General features: G+C 43.1%; 1 protein-coding gene across 6 annotated transcripts in view; it reads left to right on the top strand.

Moving 5' to 3' along the window:
- Positions 1-19,950, top strand: part of NEB (nebulin) — a 358,296-nt gene that overhangs the window by 124,187 nt on the left and 214,159 nt on the right. For all 6 annotated transcript variants that reach the window (XM_060256972.1, XM_060256973.1, XM_060256975.1 and 3 more), the window contains 10 exons: positions 964-1,071; positions 4,158-4,256; positions 5,960-6,064; positions 6,175-6,282; positions 8,690-9,001; positions 9,115-9,321; positions 13,660-13,764; positions 14,971-15,078; positions 17,642-17,953; positions 18,940-19,146. In XM_060256972.1, coding sequence (XP_060112955.1) covers positions 964-1,071; positions 4,158-4,256; positions 5,960-6,064; positions 6,175-6,282; positions 8,690-9,001; positions 9,115-9,321; positions 13,660-13,764; positions 14,971-15,078; positions 17,642-17,953; positions 18,940-19,146 — 1,671 coding nt within the window. The remainder of the gene's footprint in view (positions 1-963; positions 1,072-4,157; positions 4,257-5,959; positions 6,065-6,174; positions 6,283-8,689; positions 9,002-9,114; positions 9,322-13,659; positions 13,765-14,970; positions 15,079-17,641; positions 17,954-18,939; positions 19,147-19,950) is intronic.

The raw sequence follows: 19,950 nt of genomic DNA, 5'->3' as shown, positions 1-19,950 counted from the left end.
GGGCAAACTGATGAACAACAAACATCTAGAAGTATTAGCGTTCAGCTGCTAATTTTTCTTTCTCTTATATTTTGATATACTTACAACAAAATTCCAACATGCTTTGAACATAATTACCTCAGTGTGAATTTGAGCTTTGCACCTGATTAGACCTACCTACTAGATCCATCTCATAATTTTCATAAGTCCTCACACACATTTTTTTTTCTGAATTACTCCTAACTCTCAGAGACAATTTGAATAGAAATATATATTTTACCTCTGTAACTTTGAAACGCCTATGGCTGCTCCCGCATAGCAAGGATTCTCCATGTTGCGTTCATGGCTGCTCTGAATGCCAAGGTATACAATAGGTGGTGGAGCATCCAAATGTGACAATGGAGCTTCTACACGTAACTTCCTTTTGTCTTCCCCCCGAGTTTTCCTTTCTGCACACATTTCACAGTGATTCTGCACTGGGATTTGGGGGCATGGTAATCACTGGCTTCCGTAATAACTTGCTCCTTCCTTTCTTTGGGTCTCCACACATGCAGTTATATACTTCCTTTAAAATTGGAATGGAAACATATAAGTGGTGGTAAGTCATTGTAGTAGTAAAACAATTACAGATTTTTTTAAAAAAAAGCCCTCTAGAAAAAAGTGCTAATTTTAAGATTTATAGCCAGTCTTTTTTTTTTTTTTTGCTTACTCTTTTTGGATTGGGAAATTTAGAAACTTTCCAGTCCCATAAATTGAATGATTAGAATGCTTTTGCGTGTTAATTCTTAATCGCCCAAACTTCAGATTTCTCACATTTCACCACTTGCTGTTGCCCATTTGTAACAGACTGTGTTACAACCTGACATTTATCCCATGCAGTGCAGCTTGCCTTCTGTTCAAACATTATTTTCAAAGAACATTTCCTTGCATATTGGATAGCTTGTAAGAATGTCATATAATGCAATTTTATTGCCTTTTTTTCAGAATGAATATAGAGCTGATTATAACAGTTGGATGAAAGGCTGTGGCTGGGTGCCGTTTGGGTCCCTGGATGTAGAAAAAGCTAAAAGGGCTTCTGATATTATCAGTGAGGTAAAATATATTTAATTTTTAAAAAATATATTTATAATATTTCTCAGTCATCCTTCTATGTAAAGTTCTCAAGGCGATTTGTAGTAAACATTCTGATAAAACAATTTTGTAAGAAATCACTCAATAGTATAAAAATATCTAAAACAGGCAGGCACAGATTCCAACAGAAAGCAACTTCCTTATTTAACTGAGCTCCAAGGCCTTCCAGAAAAGGAAAGGAAAAAAAGGTCTGTTAGGACAACACCAAATTAACCTCCTCTGGGAGGGAATTCCATAGTCCAGGTGGTGATGGTAGAAGAAGCCCTTTTATGGGCTTTGTTAAACCTAGCTTCCATTATATCTAAGTCTCACAGTTTGATAAGGATGGAAGCAGTCCTTTGTTTGTTTATTAGATTTTTTTAGTCTCTGTTCACCCAAAGGGTCTCACAGCAACTTGCAACATTAAAACCAAAGAGGTCAAAAACAACACAAAACCAAATAACAAATATAAAATATTAACATTAAAACATTAAACTATTAAAATATGTGGCTATCACCATATCACGAATAAAAACAGCCCAAACGTGTGGTTTTCCTCCAAAGGCCAACCTTTGGATGCCCTGCAGAAACTAAACAAGTCCAGCAGGGCACAGGTGTCATCCAAGAGTGCATTCCACAGGGTTGGGGCCACCACTGAGAAGGCCCTTCCCCTGGTAACAGCTAACCAAGCCCTCCTGAGGCCAGGCACCTGCAATAGGATCTTGAATTGGATCAGGAGACTAATTGGCAGCCAGTGCAGCTGCTGCAGAATTGGAGTGATATGAGCTGACCTTGATGTTCTAGTCAGCAACCTGGCAGCTGCATTCTGGACAACCTGCTGTCTCCAAAACATTTTCAAGGGCAGCCCTAATCAGTGTTCCCTCTAAACTCCCCAGTATTTTGAGCAAAAATTCTACCCTGTAAGCGAAAAAAAAAGCTAGTAGTATTAAATGTTGTGAGCTAGTCTACATTTGGCTTTCACATAAATTAGTTTTCAGAAGATTATTTCCATAACATTGTTAAAAATCTCAGAATGAATTTTTAAACTATATTTTAAGAAGAATTTAAACATTATAAGAGAAAACAGAACAAAGTCAAATTTCATTATGGAAAATGTTGTCCTCTTCTGGGGTAGACCTGGCATTTGGAGAACAAGTCTACCTGCCTCTTCCACTGTATTGGTAGACCTGGCCTCCAGATAACAGGTCTGTTCACCCTTTCCCGCAAAATTGGTAGACCCAGCCTCCAGGGAACAGGTCTGCCCATTCCAGTCCACTGCATCAGTAGACCTGTGCTGTGATCACACACACAAAATAATGCACTTTGAATCCACTTTCAATGCACTTTCCAACTGGGTTTTGCCAGTTCAGATAGTAAAATCCAGTTGAAAAGCGCGTCGAAAGTGGATTCAAAGTGCATTATTTTGTGTGTGTGATCACAGCCATGGTCTCAGACTGTTGCCCTGTGCTGAGGCTTAGAAAACATACCAGTACTTGGGGAGGGGGGGGGGGCTCTTGCAGTCTATTTAGGGGGTTTTACTTACTGAAATATGAAAAAAATACAAGTCAAGTATAACTGAGGCGGAACAATCACTGTCAGAATCCTACCTAACCTAACAAACAGGAATGACTGGACTACTACATCTAGACACTGGGTTATTGCCAAGACCCCTGCCACTGGCTGCTTATTCAGCTGAGTGTCATTAGCATATTGATGGCACCCAACTCCAAACCACCTGATGATCTCAGCAGGAAGGTGCAAATATATTTTAAATAACACCAGAGAGAGGATTGAGCCCTGTGGGACCCCACAATTCAGGTCTGTTGGGAAGACCTCTCTTTTCTGATAGCGACCCTCAGAGAGCGTCTGTGAATGAGGAGAACTGACTTAGGACTTTGTCCCTACACCCTGGGAGGGAAATGTCTGCTGGGAACTCTATTATTCCCCATGGAGATTTATTCCCATAGAAAATCATGGAGAATTGATCCACAGGTATCTGGGGCTCTGGGGGGGGGGGCTGTTTTTTGGGGTAGAGGCACCCCAAAATACCTTTTCAAATTTTCAGTATAGCATCTAGTGCCTCTCCCCAAAATACCCCCCAAGTTTCAAAAAGATTGGACCAGGGGGTCCAATTCTATGAGCCCCCAAAGAAGGTGCCCCTATCCTTCATTATTTCCTATGGAAGGAAGGCATTGAAAAGGTGTGCCGTCCCTTTAAATGTGATGGCCAGAACTCCCTTCGGAGTTCAATGATGCTTGTCACAGCCTTGATCTTGGCTCCACCCCTAATGTCTCCTGGCTCCACCCCCAGAGTCTCCTGGCTCCACCCCCAAAGTCCCCAGATGTTTCTTGAATTGGACTTGGCAACCCTACATTAAAGGTCAAAGCCAGAAACAGGATGAGACTAATTTACTCTTGTCCAACTGGGGATAAATGTACATAGAGAGTTCTGTTCACCTGTACAGTCATCTTCAGCTAACTGGAAGATCATTTGTACAAGTGAGTACAGAGCACACAGTTACCCAGTTCTGTCTACCAACTGAGGTATGCGCAGGTTCCATTTTTTAAAAGCTGAAATTCTAATAATCAATTTTTGGGAAGGAGACGGATAAGGGAAAGAGGGACTGAACTCATTTCTAATTTCTCCCCATAACATTGTTTTATGTACCCTTTCAAAATATGGTAGAAATGACTTAAAAGGTAAAGGTTATCCCCTGTGTAAGCACCAGTCATTTCTGAATCTGGGGTGACGTTGCTGTCACAATGTTTTCATGGCAGACTTTTTATGGGGTGGTTTGCCACTGCCTTCCCCAGTCATCTACACTTTACCCCCAGCAAGCTGGATACTCATTTTACTGACCTCGGAAGGATGGAAGGCTGAGTCATCAACCATGAGCCAGCTACCTGAACCCAGCTTCTGCTGGGATCAAACTCAGGGTCATGAGCAGAGCTTGGACTGCAGTACTGCAGCGTACCACTCTGTACCATGGGGCTCTTAGAAATGACTTAGAAAAATGCAATTATCTATCAAGAAGGTGTAATCGTTCCTTTTAAAATTGTTTTGAACAGAGAAAATACCGTCAGCATCCAGACACTCTGAAGTTTACATCAATTGAAGATGAGCCTATTATAGTACAGTCTAAAATCAACCAGGCCCAAAGAAGCGATGTAAGTATTGATTTTCATTGTGTCTCTGTGTATTGAGGTCAAAATTTATTATCTGACCACTAAACATTTGGTACAAATCCTATTCTCATCTTTCTAAGAAGGACTGCCCACTTTGTGCTGGCATAATTGTTTTTTTTTCCTGTTCTGAAGACAAACTTGCAAATAGAGAAGTTACGTTCAAATGAATTGAAACCACTAGCATTGTGGTCTGTTCCTCCACTCATAAATGGACTTGAGCAGTTTAAGCTCCTTTGAATGCAGTACTACAAAATAGATATTTTATTCTAACCTAGGCTATTAACAGCTATAAGAGGTACGTGTATATGAGAACAAAAGTAACGTATTTTTCGCACCATAAGACTCACTCCCCCCCCCAAAAAAAAAGTGGGGGGGAAAGTGTGTGCGTCTTATGGAGCGAAGGTACCGGTATGTACCATCCTCCGGGGGGGGGGCGATCCACTGCCTCTGCCTCCGATCTGGCGCTTCCCCTGCACCTCCCTGCCTGGCTCCATCTTCTTTCAGCAAGTGCTGGGATCGCTCCACGTGGCCCCACCGCAAACCCAGCGCTTCGCGAGCGCCGGCTGTGGAGAGGGCAGCGTGCTTCCTCCTTGCCTGTGTGCCTGGCTTCAGCTGTGATGCTTAAAGCAAGCACTGGGATCGGAGGGCGGAGGGAGCGATCCCAGCGCTTGCTTTAAGCATCACAGCTGAAGCCAGGCACACAGGCAAGGAGGAAGCACGCTGCCCTCTCCACAGCCGGCGCTCCACAGCAAATTCTATGTGGACTCTAATTAGCCAGTTTTAAAACACTGGCTGTGCATCTGCCATGCAAAAACACACAGCTGATAAATCTATTACTTTTTCAGGAGCATTGTCTCCAGGCTTCTGTCAATTTATTTTGTGGGTCAAAGCAATAACAAGAAAGATATGGTTCTCACTGTTTTGGGAACAAATCGGCCCCTCCCAGCCGAGCTGGCATCGCCAGCGATAGGCTGGGGGCCGTCAGTTGCCGGCCCGGAAGGAGGGAGGGCTCACCATTGGCCCCGGGCATCCGGGAGCTTGTTCTGGGCGTGGCGTCAGGGCTATTTAAGCCCCGGACCCGCCCAGAAACACGCAGTTGTTTTCGGCTCTATTGGCCACAGTGTTTTCAGGGGAGCACCTATGACTCAGCACCAGTGGGTGCGGGTGGTCTGTATGAACTGCAGATGGGCTGTACGGCTCAATGCAGGGAGTGCAGATCACAGCAAAGCCTCACCTGGGCAGATCTTTCCATGAGGGATTGATGCTAGCCCAGGTGGAGGTGGACTTTGGGCCTGGCTGCTCAGCACCAGCCTGAATACGAGGCTTGTGCTGGAGGCAGGGTGGCTCGCCCTCCCAGGACAAGGCGGGGTCATGGGATTGACCCCAGGGCTTGTCCTGTTAGGCCATACCCCTGCTCATTCTAAGTTTGCTCAAGTTCCAATAAAGCGGCCCAGTTTTATCCAACACAATGTGTCAGCCTCTTCATTCTGACTGGGGGGGGGCGGGGACTGAGTCTGGCAGAAGATCATTGGTAGGACCAGTTAGTTACAAGTTTTTGTATAATTAGTCTAGAATGTGCATACTTCGTGGCATGCTGCTATGCAGGACACCACAACTTTTAAACATTCCAAATTATGTATATGCTGAATGTGAAATCATTTTCTCTCTCTCTGTTTCTATTATAGGTACTTTATAAAGCCAAAAATGAAGACATAATTCACAAATATCACCTCCCCGCAGATGCACCTCAGTTTATCCAGGCAAAAGTTAATTCCTACAATATCAGTGATGTAAGCTTGCTTTTTACTATGATTTTTATTCAATACAATGTTTAATACAGACAACTATATGTATATATATATATATATATCTTTAAAAAAAAAACACGATTGTCTTTTAGACCTACTACAAACTGGGGCTGGAAGAACTGAAAACGAAAGGATACGATCTGAGAAATGATGCTATTCCCATCAAAGCTGCCAAGGCTGCTAGACACGCTGCTAGTGATGTAAGTCTTGTTCCAGTTACTAGTTTTAAGGTTGAATCCTTCCAGCTTTTCTGCTGATGCAAGAGACAGGAGGGACAACGTCGTCTGATTGCCTCCTCACTGCAGCTCCTTCCTCTCTGTGTATGTGTTTTTTAAATTACCCTCATTTGTTATGTAATCCCAGAGATAGCCTTTGGCATGTCAAAAACAGCCCAAATGCCTCTTCTGCCTATGTAAAAGCTGTTAAGATCCAACCCATTCTCAATAGAAAAAACCCTATTTTAACAGCATATCTGAAGGAACTTAAAGTAGCTTATCATGTACTGGATTCAGGGTCTAATGGTACTGATTTTAAAATTTCATTTAATTGGATTTATTCATTACACTGTTGAAATAATATCTATGGGGTACATAAACAATTTGTCTACAGTCCTTCCAGAACTTTGAAGTCTATTGGTATTAATGGAGGAGAGTTAAGTACATGATTAATTCTCCAGTTTGTATCAGCAGAACGAAAATGCTCAAGTTTGATTAGATTCTGCCATTTAAATGGACCATTTTGTTGCGGTGTTCTATCCTGTAACTTATAGCATTAGACATTTGTATATTGGCTATTTAATATTCAACTGAAGTGTTTTGTTTGACAAGAGGATATGGAGGGCTGAACAGATTAATTCATCTGAATTGGGTCTCTTTGTTCTGAAGCCAGTTTATTAATTTATATTTTTACATTTATGACTTTAATTTTTTTATATTTTAAATATATTGATCGCTTAGTGTTACGTTTGGGTATTAAACATGTCACACATGAATTATGAACAAAACAACTTACTGCAACCTGGGCTGGTTAGCAATGGAGTGTTGTACAATATAGAACACAAAACAAAAACAACACAATTCTGCCCATGGACTTACAATTCGCATACAAGGAAAGAGGTAAGGAATGACAAGAAAGGCACACTAGGGCTAGGCCAAAATATTGGCAGTAGTCAGAAAAAAACATTAAAAAAACCTCTTAAGATTGATTCAATTATGCTTTTTTAAAAAAGTTTTTCATACATATTCAGCTGCAATCAAAGGTTGTTTTCTTTTGATGTAAAGCATCTGGTCACCAGAAGAACAGAACTTCCCCATCTCCTGTCCTAACTGCTGAGCTCCCCAAAGTGTTTTTCCTGACAGAATGGGACCTCCAAGGACAGTGAGGAGGATGAACAGTGGGTCTGTAGTAGCAGGGGGTAGTTGGCAAGAACCACCCTCTCCTTCTTTGTGCAGTTATTCAGTGCATGTTTCTGGCTGTAAAATTCAAGAATTGATTCTTGGTTCAGATATGGTTTTAAAAAGGGCTCTTATCTACAGATGACTGGCTGTTATCTTCGCTTGATTTAATCACAGGAGAGCCAGTTTGGTGTGGAGGTTAAGAGCGGAGGACTCTAATCTGAGAGAACTGGGTTTGATCCCCCACTCTTCCCCATGCAGTTGCTGGGTGACCTTGAGTCAGTTATAACTCTCTCTGAGCTGTTATCTCAAGGGCAGTTCTAGAAAAAAACCCCTCTCTCTCAGCTCCCCATACCTAACAGGGTGCCTGTTGTGGTAATAGGAAGGGAAGGAGATTGTAAACTGCTCTGAGACTCCATGTGAAGGGCAGGCTATAAATCCTATCTCTTCTTCTTCATTTCACTCTTCTAATTTCCTTTTTTCGTTATTTCCATCTCAGAATCACCTTGATTAATATACATTGATTACCTTTCCTACGGGAATTGCTGTATTCTGTAGCCAACATTACAGTGCAACAGAAATATTGCATTATAATTGTTAGGGTGGATAATTATCATGTGTATCATAAGCAGTTCCATTGTGGCAGTTACTGCATTTGCTACGTCATTGGTTTTATGAAGAGTGGTTTTCATACAGTGGCCAAAAACACATGCAGATCTCTACATACCCTAAGTTTTGGGACCCGTAAAAAGAGGAAAGCATCACTGGTGTGCTAAAACTCAATGTATGCAGAATGCTGTACCATCAGTGGTATATGTTCAACTATGCAGTTCCTCAGATGTAGCAGCATTTCTGGAGGGCCCAGGAAGTACTGCAGATCCCCGCGTTGCCCTCTGCACTGTTCTTGAAGAATTTCTGAATCCCAGGAACAAAACTGTGGGGACATTAGTAGGCTGCAGCAGGAGGGAGCTTGGGAAAGTCCTGTTCTGTGAAGTCTGCAGATTGTTGGATACATGCCAGCCGTCACACCATCATCTCTGCTTATGATGCAGCGGCTGTCTTACATTCCGAGTGGCTTGAGCTAGTCATGAAAATATTGCCTGTTTCGCTGATACGGACCTTCCCACTTAAGGAATAGACCTTATATATAGCAAAAGCATCTTCTGCTCCTTACCATGAAAACTATCTTATTTTTTATCTTGTTATCTGACAGTTCCAGTACAAAAAAGACTATGAACGTGCCAAGGGCAAGCTGATTGGATTCCAGAGCCTCCAAGATGACCCCAAACTGGTCCATTATATGAACGTAGCCAAGATGCAATCCGAGCGGGAGTACAGGAAGGGGTATGAGAAAAGCAAAACCAAGTACAACACTCCACTGGATATGGTCAATGTTGTAGCTGCCAAGAAGGCTCAAGAAATTGCCAGCAACACCAATTACAAGCACCTGGTGCACCATTACTCTTTCTTGCCTGGTACGATGAGTGTGGAATTGTCCAAAAACATGATGCAGATACAGAGTGATGTAAGTGTGTCTCGCTCAATAAACGTCTAAACAAATGTACAGGCCAAAAGGTAATAAGGAAAGGATATGTGGTCATCTACTGATTGTATTATTTCTTCCTTTTTATTACCCAGAATCTTTACAAGTCGGATTTCAACAGCTGGATGAAAGGCATTGGGTGGATTCCTATTGGATCACTGGATGTAGAGAAAGCTAGGAAAGCCGGAGAGGCTTTGAACGAAAAAAATTACCGCCAGCACCCAGACACAATCAAATTTACCAGTGTGGTAGACTCACCTGTCATGGTCCAGGCTAAGCAGAATGCGCTTCAGCTTAGTGATGTGAGTAGTCTGAGAGAAAATACAATGTCTACTAAGAAACAGGACATTACATGAAATATTTATGCAAACACCTGCAGATTGTTGGATACACGACAACCATCACACCATCATCACCACACTATTTATTTATTTACATTAGGCTTTTATCCCGCCCTCTCCGCAAGTGGACTCGGGGCGGCTCACAACAGTCGTTTACACGATTTAAAACGATAGGTCAATAAAATCTATAAAACATTGATACAATTAAAATTTAAAAACTATTCCACGGCGCTGTACCGTCACTATGTTGGCGGTTCTGCTTTTCAGACGGTTGGTCACCGGGAACGCTAGCTGGTGTCAGGGGGCAGCTCTCTTATTTTATTTCGGTTTATGGTTTCTGTGCTATATGCTTTCATCCTTAATCCAAGGCAGACCCTCAGTATAAAAAAGAATAGCTCCACTAAGCTTCCCTAAGGATGAAACTACCACTAGAAAGGCAGACTGACCTTTATTGGCATATCAAAGATAAAAAATACATTATTTATTTATTTATTTATTTATTTATTTATTTATTTATATTAAGATTTATACCCCGCCCTTCTCACCTAAGTGTCTCAGGGCGGCTTACAACATAATAATTAAAACAACTTCAGTTTAAAACATTTAAAAATACAATTAAACCATAAATTAGTAAAAAACAAGATAGAATAAAACCGGCGGCCTATAGATACATTTTGTTCCATCCAAGATGTTTTACATTGTCAGCTAATGTCATAGGCCTGCCGGAAGAGGACTGTCTTGCAGGCCCTGCGGAATTGCCCTAGATCCCGCAGGGCCCGCACCTCTTCCGGCAGCTGGTTCCACCAATAAGGTGCCGTTATTGAGTAGGCCCGATCCCTGGTGGATTTTAGACGGGCCTCCTTTGGCCCGGGGACTACCAACAGGTTTTGTGAACCTGAGCGTAGTACTCTCTGGGGAACGTGTGGGGAGAGACGGTCCCTAAGGTAGGCAGGTCCTAGGCCATATAGGGCTTTAAAGGTAATAACCAACACCTTGTACCGGACTCGGAATATTACTGGCAGCCAGTGCAGACCCTGGAGCCCCGGCCGAATGTGCTCCCATCTTGGGAGCCCTAATAACAGCCGGGCAGCAGCGTTCTGCACTAACTGCAGTTTCCGGGTCCGGCACAAGGGTAGCCCCATGTAGAGGGCATTACAGTAGTCCAGCCTCGAGGTGACCGTAGCATGAATCACTGTTGCCAGGTCGTCACGTTCCAGGAAGGGGGCCAACTGCCTCTCCCGCCTAAGATGAAAAAAAGCGGACTTGGCAGTGGCTGCTATCTGAGCCTCCATCGTCAATGAAGGCTCCAACAGCACCCCCAGGCTCTTAACCCTGCCCGACGCTGTTAATGGAGCGCCGTCAAAAACTGGCAGGGGGAGTTCCCTTCCCGGGCCGCAGCGACCCAAGCAAAGGACCTCTGTCTTCGCCGGGTTCAGCTTCAGCCCACTCAGCCTAAGCCACCTAGCCACTGCCTGTAACGCCTGGTCCAGATTTTCTGGGGCGCAGGCGGGCCGGCCGTCCATAAGCAGATAGAGCTGGGTGTCATCAGCATATTGATGGCAACCCAGCCCATACCCTCGGGCCATCTGGGCAAGGGGGCGCATATAGATGTTAAATAACATCGGGGAAAGCACCGCCCCTTGAGGCACCCCACAATCAAGCGTGTGTCTCCGGGACAGTTCCTCCCCAATCGCCACCCTTTGTCCCCGACCGTCAAGGAAAGAGGAAAGCCATTGCAAGGCCAACCCCTGAATCCTTGCGTCGGCAAGGCGGCACGCCAGAAGCCGATGGTCGACCACATCGAGCGCTGCCGATAGGTCCAGCAACATCAGCACCGCCGAGCCGCCTTGATCCAGATGTCGCCGAAGGTCATCTACCAGGGCGACCAGCACCGTCTCCGTCTGCATTAGAGTGCACACTTAAAAAAAAAAAAAAAGATAAGCAGTCAAAACAACAGTAAAGCCAGCCAAAATAAGAGTAATCAGAAAATGGTTTCCCTAATTCGGATTAGCAATTGAAGAAAACAGGCAACACTAAAAGTTATAAAAAATTTCTGACCAGAAAGTAACCACTGGACCTTAATACATATGAACATATGAAGCTGCCTTATACTGAATCAGACTCTCGGTCCAACAAAGTCAGTATTGTCTTCTCAGACTGGCAGCGGCTCTCCAGGGTCTCAAGCTGAGGTTTTTCACACCTATTTGCCTGGACCCTTTTTTGGAGATGCCGGGGAGTGAACCTGGGACCTTCTGCTTCCCAAGCAGATGCTCTACCACTGAGCCACCGTCCCTCCAATACAACCAGGAAGACCACACCAAGTACAACGAAAGGAGTTCAAAATGTTTTCTCATGTCTTAATGTAAAAAGGGCAGTTTAATAAAACACCAGAAACAGTTTCAATAGTGCCCAGAATACATGGGCATCGTCTAAATTCATAGGGGATTTTTTTTGATATCTTCCAGAGAAGATGGCTAATGGCAACATGCTGAATCTGGCCAACATAAATGCCCTTCTTTGATGTCTAACTGGCCAGCCGTCAGAGATAATTCTAGGTGAATTGGAGAAAAGGCTTTCCTAGCTGCCTCAGTCAGGTGCTGAGACTGAATATCTAGAAGCCTGTGTTTGATTATTTGTGATAAGTAAAGTGAGTCCAGGGAAATACCTATAGACCTAATTTTATTTTGGACTAATTCTAACCAATTAGACTCATGAAAGTCTGTCAGCATTAAAAAGGTGAAAGAGTTCAGAATTAAACAAAAGGCAAAGCCAAAATTTAATTGTCTGGAGCCAAGCCCAGGTTTCTAACATCTGGCCAGTTTCAAGACAAAATGCAGCGTATGGAACACAGTTAGGGAAACCAAGAATTTTTTGTAGAAACTACCACTATAAATACAATGCATGGCAATAAAGACTGGGGTCTTCTTTGTGGTGGCTCTGTACCTTTGGAACGCTCTGTTCCAAGAAGCTGGTTTGCCAGCTCAGTATTATGCTTTAGAAGAATGGCAAAACCTTCAGGTGGACCTGCTCCTTCCAGCATGCAAGAGAAGCAAAAGAATACCTGAGAAAGCTAGCAACATTTCCAAAGATATGCCAAACATCCCTCATAGCAGCATTAGTAAGTCTTCAGACCACTTCTGTAGGCTTACTAATGCTGCTGTGAGGGAAGAATCAGAACTGCTGAATATAATGAACGTTAATTTGATACCTTCTTCTTTATTTTTTTTATTTATTTGTTATTTATATCCCGCCCTTCCCACCAGGTGGCTCAGGGCGGCTTACAACATATAAATCTAACATAAGAGTATAAAATTAAGCATAAAAGTTTAAACATTTCACAATTTACATAGTTAAAATCTAAACATTTCACACAGTTATATACTTAAAACATTAAAAACATACAGCGATCTTACAAACTACACTCAGTTTCAAATTTCAGTGCCAGTTAGTTGTGAGCCAGCTGGAAGAGGACTGTCTTACAGGCCCTGCGGAATTGAGCAAGGTCCCGCAGGGCCCTTACCTCTTCTGGCAGCTGGTTCCACCAGGAAGGGGCCATTACGGAGAAGGCCCTATCCCTTGTAGTTTTCAAACCGGTTTCCTTTGGCCCGGGGACAACAAGAAGATTTTGAGTTCCCGATCTCAGTACTCTCTGGGGAATGTGTGGGAAGAGACGGTCCCTCAGGTAGGCAGGTCCTAGGCCATAAAGGGCTTTAAAGGTAATGACCAGCACCTTGTACCGAACTCGGTAAAGTATTGGCAGCCAGTGCAGAGCCTGGAGTCCCGGCTGAATGTGCTCCCATCTTGGGAGCCCCAATAACAACCGGGCGGCGGCGTTCTGCACCAACTGCAATTTCCGGGTTCGGCACAAAGGCAGCCCCATGTAGAGGGCATTGCAGTAGTCCAGCCTCGAGATTCTGATGAGAATGATACTGGTTTCTAAGTAGCAAGAGTTAAGGTGATCTCTTAATTTCATGTATTGGTAGGTTTTCATGATGGCTAAAATATACTTTTTTGTGTATTCTCCAATGGGATATTTGTGGCTTGCTTTCAGACAGAAAGGCGAATTAGTAGGCATGGAAAGGTACAGTGCAACCCTCAGCAGAGTTACACCCTTTTAAGTGAATTGAAGTCAGGTCTGTTACCTTGGAATTAAGTCCCACTGTGTCTAATGGAAATTATTTCCCAGTATATACGCAGAGAACCGCAGCCAAAAGCCATTGGACTAGCTCATGATGTTCTATGGTCTGCTCTACTTGGACACCTACACATTTATTATTATCCTGTTCCTTTCTTTCACAGAGACTATACAAATCTTCCGGAGAGGAACTCAAGCATAAGTACAACTTGCCTGCTGATGCCCCTCAGTTTATTCAGGCTAAATACAATGCAGCTAATATCAGTGATGTAAGTGGTCATTGAAAAACTTTTGTATACTCACAGCTTGGTAAATACGGATCGCTAGACGGCAAATCACTTTGTCTCCCTTATTCTTATTTGTCTTTTCGCTGGGAAGTTTGGACATTTATATATGAACATATGAAGGTGCCTTTTACTGAATCCGACCCTCGGTCCATCAGAGTGAATATTGTCTACTCAGACTGGCAGCGGCTCTCCAGGGTCTCAAGCTGAGGTTTTTCACACCTATTTGCCTGGACCATTTTTTGGAGATGCCGGGGATTGAACCTGGGACCTTCTGCTTCCCAAGCAGATGCTCTACCACTGAGCCACCATCCCTCCCAAAATCATCTTGAACATATGAAGATGCCTTATTCTGAATCAGACCTTTGGTCCATCAAAGTCAGTATTGTCTTCTCAGACTGGCAGCGGCTCTCCAGGGTCTCAAGCTGAGGTTTTTCACACCTATTTGCCTGGACCCTTTTTTGGAGATGCTGGGGATTGAACCTGGGACCTTCTGCTTACTAAGCAGATGCTCTGCCACTGAGCCACCATCCCTCCCCTAACATATGAACATCTGAAGCTGCCTTCTACTGAATCAGACCCTTGGTCCATCAAAGTCAGTATTGTCTTCTCAGACTGGCAGCGGCTCTCCAGGGTCTCAAGCTGAGGTTTTTCACACCTATTTGCCTGGACCCTTTTTTGGAGATGCCAGGGATTGAACCTGGGACCCTCTGCTTCCCAAGCAGATGCTCTACCACTGAGCCACTGTCCCTCCAATCCGTTTAAGAAGAAATTTAAGAAGAAGAAATTTAATCCATTTCTTCTGCTCTTCCTCATTTTAGTTTACAATCTGAGAATTATATATCCCTTATCGTCTATGATTATGTGCAGTTAAATAAACAGCAGTTACAAGTACTGCTGTGACAGTTCTGAATAATAACAATGAGACCTGGTTTTTATACCCTTCCTTTCTCTACCCTAAGGAGCTCCAAAGTGGCTTATAATTGCCTTCCTTTCCTTTCCCCACAACAGGCACCTTGTGAGGTAGGTGGGGCTGAACCAAAGTCACCCTGCCGGCTTCATTTGGAGGATTGGGGAATTAAACCTGATTCTCCAGATTAGAGTCCATCACTCTTAACCTCTTCTCTTTGCTGGCTCTCGTTAGTAGCTGTTTGCATGACTTGCTAATATTTTTATCTTTGTTTCTTCCAGACCTATTACAAACTTGGCTATCAGGACCTGATAGCCAAAGGGCACCATGTACTCGGTGATTCTATTCCAATTACTCTAGCCAAGGCTTCAAGAAACATTGCTAGTGACGTAAGTATCCAAATCAATTCGGCTTGTGTCACTCTTCAGGGCATTCTTAGGGGATTTTGGCAACCTGTTCAAACTCCGTCATGCTCTTCCTAGATTATCGCACTTCCAGATTGAACAACAACTATTCACTCATCCTGCTGGTCTTGATGGTCTTTTATTTACAAAGTTTATATCTCCCCTTTCTGACCAAACAGGGCCGCCAGAGAGTTAAAGCAGAACATTATAAAACCCATCATCACATCAGTTAAAGCTGCAAATAAAACATGCAAATAAAACCAGCAATTAAAGCATAGAGTAAATAAGCAAATAAAACCAGCAACTAAAGCATAGAGTCAAGTGAAACAAAAACATCTTCACTAAGTGGTGGAAGATGACGATAGGAGAGGACAAGCAAATATCCGGGGAGAGGATATTTATGCCCTGATAGGACATATTTAACTTCTTCCATCACCACTCTATTGCAAGTCACATATCCTTAGCTTCCACTTCCCAACCTATGCATGGGCGTGATGACTCTGGGGTTCAGGTCTACTGCAGAGGATTTTAAAGTTAAAAGAGAATTTAAAGGAAGAAGAAGATATTGGATTTATATCCCGCCCTCCACTCCGAAGAGTCTCAGAGCGGCTCACAATCTCCTTTCCCTTCCTCCCCCACAACAGACACCCTGTGAGGTAGATGAAGATATTGGATTTATACCCCGCCCTCCACTCCGAAGAGTCTCAGAGCGGCTCACAATCTCCTTTCCCTTCCTCCCCCACAACAGACACCCTGTGAGGTGGGTGGGGCTGGAGAGGGCTCTCACAGCAGCTGCCCTTTCAAGGACAACCTCTGTGATAACTATGGCTGACCCAAGGCTATTCCAGCAGGTGCAAGTGGAGGAGTGGGGAATCAAACCCGGTTCTCCCAGATAAGAGTCTGCACACTTAACCACTACACCAAACCAGCTCTCCTCCCCCCTCTTACCTCACTGGGGAATTGGGGAATTCCCCGTGTCTCTCCTCCCCCCTCTTACCTCACTGCTGCTATGAGGTGAGCAGCCATTCTGTACTCCGTTGGCCTCTTTCAGTGGCCTTTAAAACTTGAAGCACCATTATTTTGAATGGGAAGGAGACCTGATCTCCCAAAGTCTGCAGGTCTGCTGCCTGTTGAAACTGTGACCTTTTGAACTGTAAAGGGTGTTTTAAGGCTGATATGCAAGGCACCAACTGGGGCTTGCTCTTGACTCTCTAGCCACTACTGCTGCTGATGTGCTCAAGAATTATTTTAATTTCATTTATTAGATTCTCAGCACAATTATGGTTTCCATTCAATTTTGGGAGGATTGTTCCAATATCCAGACATGACTTTCTAATATAATAACAATATTCCTGATATTTTATGAAAACAGTAAATTGTGCCCTCCCCAGCTTTCTGATATGGAATTAAAACAGTCATTTTTGAAGCGCACCCCCATATGCACTGCTCAGAGACTAAGAACCATGCCAGAAATCTCAGGGAAAGCCTTTGAAAAGGCCACAGACCATCAGTAGCAGGGCAGTACAGTTTTGAAATGTGGTACAAAACATGACTAGAGTTTTTTAGACTAGCCTATTTTAGATGATTTCAATGTTCATTGATTCTACCTAAAAATAATACGAACCACAAAATTATGCAGTGATGATGAACACCAGGGCCACAACCAATGTTCCCTCTAAGCTGCAGAGTCTTGTGAGCAAAAATTCTACTTTGTGAGCTAAGGCAAAAATGTGTGAGCTACTGGCATTAAAGTTGTGAGCTATTCATAAATTAGTGTGCCCTGGGGTCATCTTTCCTGAGCTAAGGCAAAAATGTGTGAGCTGGAGGCTAAAAATCTGTGAGCTAGCTCACACTAACTCAGCTTAGAGGGAACACAGGCCACAACATGTAATCTTTAGTTGCCGCTAAAGGTCCTTTTAACTACATAGTCTTACAATGTTTATGAAACATTCATCTCTTCGTTTCATCAGGGAGAGGATTCCAAAAGTTCCTGTCACTGCCCCCCAAAAGAGTAAAAGTTAACAGTGGTCAATTGGATAATTTTTAGCCAGGGAACTCTGAAGATCTGAGATGGTGCACAAACTCATAGTGGGACAGATAGTTCTTCAAGCAGGCAGGCCCAAGTTGGGTGAGGCTTAAAGGTCAACAAATCCACTTTGAGTAGAATTTGGAAACATATAGATAACCTGTGAAAATGTTTCTAGACAGGAGCAATATGCTCCCAGCCCTGGGCTCAGACAGGCTAGCAGCCTTGTGAATCATCTGAATACTGGTATAAGTTTTACCTGACGTGTGGTAAAACCCTTCTTACCACTTGTTAGGATGACCCGGATAACTAATCCAGGAGAGAGCTTGTTCTGGAACATTGATAATCAATAAAGGTTTTCTGCCACAGGGAAATATGTTAGAAAGGTTCATGTTATAAAGTAGACAACGCTAACTATGGGGAAGTTTACTTCATTACAAAAATAAAAGGGACTTCTGCATGCGCGCTGTTTAAATAACCATGCACAATGACCAACTCTCTTTCTCTCTGCTGGAATTCTAGTTCAAATACAAAGAGGCTTACGAAAAGGCAAGAGGAAAGCATGTTGGTTTCAGAAGCCTACAAGATGATCCTAAGCTTGTCCATTCGATGCATGTGGCAAAAATGCAGTCTGACCGTGAGTACAGGAAAGGCTATGAGAAGAGCAAGACTAGCTACCACACACCAGTGGAGATGGTCAGTATCCAGGCTGCAAAGCAGGCTCAGGATGTAGCTTCTAATTCCCACTACAAACACCTGATCCATCGTTATACCTGCTTACCAGATGCCATGAGTGTTGAGTTGGCAAGGAACAGGATGCAAATTCAGAGCGATGTAAGTATTACTGGTTTCAAAAATCTCCAAACAATCATGCCATGCAAGACAGTTGAAATGGAAAGGAATGTAATTGTACTTCTGGGGTGATATCTCGTTTTTATTATTTCTAAGATTTACACCGTTATTTTTACAGAGGTTGTAGCACACAAGCTTTGTCCAGAATCCACAACTATCAAGGTAGCTTAAAGTGCCATTCTATGCAGAGTTACACCCTTCTACACCTATTGGGCTCTACTTAGGGTGGTAATATTATTGTTCTACAAAGGAATTAAGGGTTGGAAGGTACCAGATGGATATTAGGAAAAACGTTTTTGCAGTAAAAGTTGTTCACCTAGCGGAGTGGTGAACTCCTTTCTGACAGTCTTTAAGCAGTAGCATAATGAACGCTTATCAGGGATGCTCTACGCTGATCCCGCATTGGGCACGGGGTTTGACTAGATGGCCTGCATGGCCTCTTCCAACTTTGTGATTCTATTATTCTAAATTAGCAGAGATTTGAATCTGAAGCATGTGCAAAAACCCCATGCATATATTTTATAGTTTAACAGAATTATCACATTAGAAGCACAATAATGGATTGCTGAAGGGGTAACTTGTTAAAGCCTGGGTCTTAACTTGCCAAAAAAATGACTTTATTACCTGAGGAACTTTTCTTTAATTCATTTACAATGCAACAAATTGAATGTATGATTATGGAAACAGCTGGAATTTGGAAGAGACAGATAAAAGTATCTTAGAATATATTAATGGAGCATCAGCTATAGCAACTGTTCATGTACCTAAGAATTTGGTATGTTAGGTTGCAGCAGTGGAAAGTTCTGGAAACTGTTCAGAGAAAAAGATTGTGTTTGTCTTTGTAGACAGAAATGCATCCAGAAATACATCCAGTTAGATACAGCAGTCTTCCTAGGACAGTGACAGGAAATACTTTATGTACTATTTGTACTCATCTTTGAATTTCCATTTGTTCCCTTCTCCCCTAGAATCTTTACAAACAAGATTACAACAGCTGGTTTAAAGGAATTGGGTGGAGCCCTCTGGGTTCACTAGATGTGGAAAAAGCTAAAAAAGCTGGAGAGGCATTAGATGAACATAAATATCGTCAGCATCCGGACACGTTCAGGTTCACGAGTTTGCCAGATTCGATGCCAATGGTTTTGGCTAAGCAAAACACTAAGCAGCTTAGTGATGTAAGTTCTTGCAAATGCCAGTCTACCATATTTTAAGTTACAAGCATAAATTTTAAACAGTGACAATGTTTGAAAATGTGCAGAATCAGTCTTTTTGGTGCCTTAACTTCATGTGCTTTAGTCACTTCTCAAATCTTAAGGATGGTATAACAGTTTCTGGGCCCACTTAGCTAGTCTTTTCTATTAGCACTAGGGTTGCCGGGTCCAACTCAAAAAATACTTGGGGATTTCAGGGGTGGAGCCAGGAGACTTTGGGGGGGGTGGAGCCAAGAGATTTTCCCTTTCCCTGACATAAATAAATAAAAATAAAGCCGTGCAGTTCCCCTGAATACAGTCTTCATTTCCTCAACCCCCAGCAGCTGGCTACACTTTCACTAAATGAAAGTGAACATACCCACACACATTCATAAAGCAGCCAAAATAAATGCAGTTTGTGATCTCAATCTACTCACAATAGTTGCTCAATGTGCTGTATTTCCACCAACGTCTTCAAACTAACACAGGAAATGAAAGGTTATAGTTTTCTCTTTACTATGCAAACAGCTTCTGGAAGGAATGTAATACAAATGGAGGGACTGAACTCTCTTCTCTTCTCAACAGCTTCACAGACTCACCAGGAACAGCCACAAGGCTCTGCTGGTTCGCCTGCCCCCACTCAGCCTTGCTCCTACTGAGATGTAAAGGCACACAACATTCCAAGTTCCCAAACTTCTTCTAAGCCTTCCAAGGTGGAAAGGCACATTGTGGCTGTTGGGGCTGGGCTTCCCACCGCTGGCCAGCTGGCTGGTAGTGGAGAGGAGCCTT

This window comes from Heteronotia binoei, chromosome 16 (genome assembly GCF_032191835.1).
Source record: "Heteronotia binoei isolate CCM8104 ecotype False Entrance Well chromosome 16, APGP_CSIRO_Hbin_v1, whole genome shotgun sequence".
Classification (NCBI taxonomy): domain Eukaryota; kingdom Metazoa; phylum Chordata; class Lepidosauria; order Squamata; family Gekkonidae; genus Heteronotia; species Heteronotia binoei.
This window is presented reverse-complemented; position numbering and strand designations above follow the sequence as displayed.